Source organism: Aplysia californica, unplaced genomic scaffold (assembly GCF_000002075.1).
Source record: "Aplysia californica isolate F4 #8 unplaced genomic scaffold, AplCal3.0 scaffold01011, whole genome shotgun sequence".
Taxonomy (NCBI): Eukaryota; Metazoa; Mollusca; class Gastropoda; order Aplysiida; family Aplysiidae; genus Aplysia; species Aplysia californica.
The window spans coordinates 201,215-202,788 of record NW_004798281.1 but is presented as its reverse complement, the minus strand read 5'-3'; the positions used below and the strand labels follow the sequence as shown (position 1 = coordinate 202,788).

The window sequence follows — 1,574 nt, the reverse complement described above, 5'->3', positions numbered from 1 at the left end:
ATTATTATTATTACATAATTCTGTCTTTTTAGGGCAACCACATAACAGTCATAAAAGACTGGGATCTGCCTCACAATTTACAAGCTATATATTTTGGAGAAGATTCCCTGACCACAATCGCAGATCACGCCTTTATTTATTCTGCCAAAAGTCTTCAGAGACTCACATTCTGGTCCAGTAATCTGATCTCCCTACCGTGGGCCTTGATGGACCTCAGTTCTCTCCAGTACTTGTATTGGTACAATTGTCCTGTCCTCACATGGAACTCAACCATTTTGGCGAGCATTGGAGCATCGTTGAAAACTCTACATCTGTCAAAACAGAGAATGCCAATCTTTCCACCAGACTGGCTTAAGTTACTGCCAAAGCTGGAGGCACTTGAGATGTCTGGGGTTACTTTTGGACAGCTGAGCAGTAAGCCACTGGACCCATCAGCCAGTCACATTAAACATCTGGCCTACCAAGAGTACAACCTAACGAAAATCCCAGAGGAGGTGGTGGCGCTTTTCCCGGATTTGACCAGCCTCGATTTTTCGTTAAATTCAATAAGCGATCTCAACCACCTGAAAGATTTAAAAGTCCCTCGTAATTTGTCAGAGTTAGTCCTGGACTACAATCACATCGACAATATCGGCCCTCTGTTTTATTTGACAGGTATTGAGCGTCTCTCTATATCTCATAACAGAATCTGTGACCACAAGCACATACCTTACGCCCTAATACCCAATGAAAACTCTTTGAGATCCCTAGCTCTCTCCCTCAACTGCCTTACTCAAATACCCGACCTGTTATTTATGTCTGAATTGAGAGATTTATATTTGCACTCCAACAATATTTCAACCCCATCGTCGGGTGTGCTCCCTACGTCACTTTCCAGACTTTATCTACAAAGAAACGTAATGACGACTATTCCAGAATCTATATCAAAATTGTCCAGTCTGTACTATCTAAATCTGAACAATAATAAAATCAAATCTATGGCAGACTTTGAGTTCCCGACCAGGCTGATGTATCTCTACATCTCAGACAACGACATAGAAGTAATTCCCTCACTACAATTTTCAAACAACATTTCGAAATTAACGAACATGTATTTATCAGGAAACCCAATCAAAACAATCGCAGACGACGCCTTCAGCAACCTCCATGAGTTGACCTATTTAGACCTGAGCAACACACACCTAGTCCGTTTACCCACGGCTCTGTTGACACTAAACAAACTACACACTCTGTTCCTGCCCGACACTCTCACATGTTCCTGTGATGACACGGCGTTCACGACATGGTTCCAGAATCTGACACGTCTGCGCGGAAAATGTAACGGTACTGATCTAAGTCTTATGTTACATCAGCTCCCAAGCCAATGCGCCGTGTCTTGAATTCTGTCTGTCTATCTCTCTGTCTGCGTGTCCGTCTGTCTGTCTGTCTGTCTGTCTGTATGTCTGTTTGTCTGTCTGTCTGTCACATAGACTGTCTGTGTGACTGTCTGTCTGTCACAAAGATTGTCTGTCTGTCTGTCTGTCTGTCTGTCCCTCTGTCCCTCTCTCTCTCTCTCTCTCTCTCTCTCTCTCTCT

General features: G+C 43.5%; 1 protein-coding gene across 1 annotated transcript; it reads left to right on the top strand.

The window, feature by feature from the left end:
- Positions 1-38: 38 nt before the first annotated feature.
- Positions 39-1,379, top strand: LOC101863470 (leucine-rich repeat-containing protein 39-like). Its single transcript, XM_005111137.2, has one exon. It carries the CDS (start codon positions 207-209, stop codon positions 1,377-1,379), a length of 1,173 nt encoding a protein of 390 aa, XP_005111194.2. The 5' UTR covers positions 39-206.
- Positions 1,380-1,574: the final 195 nt, after the last annotated feature.

Bases quoted from the DNA above. Each gene is read 5' to 3' on its own strand.
- LOC101863470 (XM_005111137.2), top strand. From the start codon at position 207: ATGGACCTCAGTTCTCTCCAGTACTTGTATTGGTACAATTGTCCTGTC.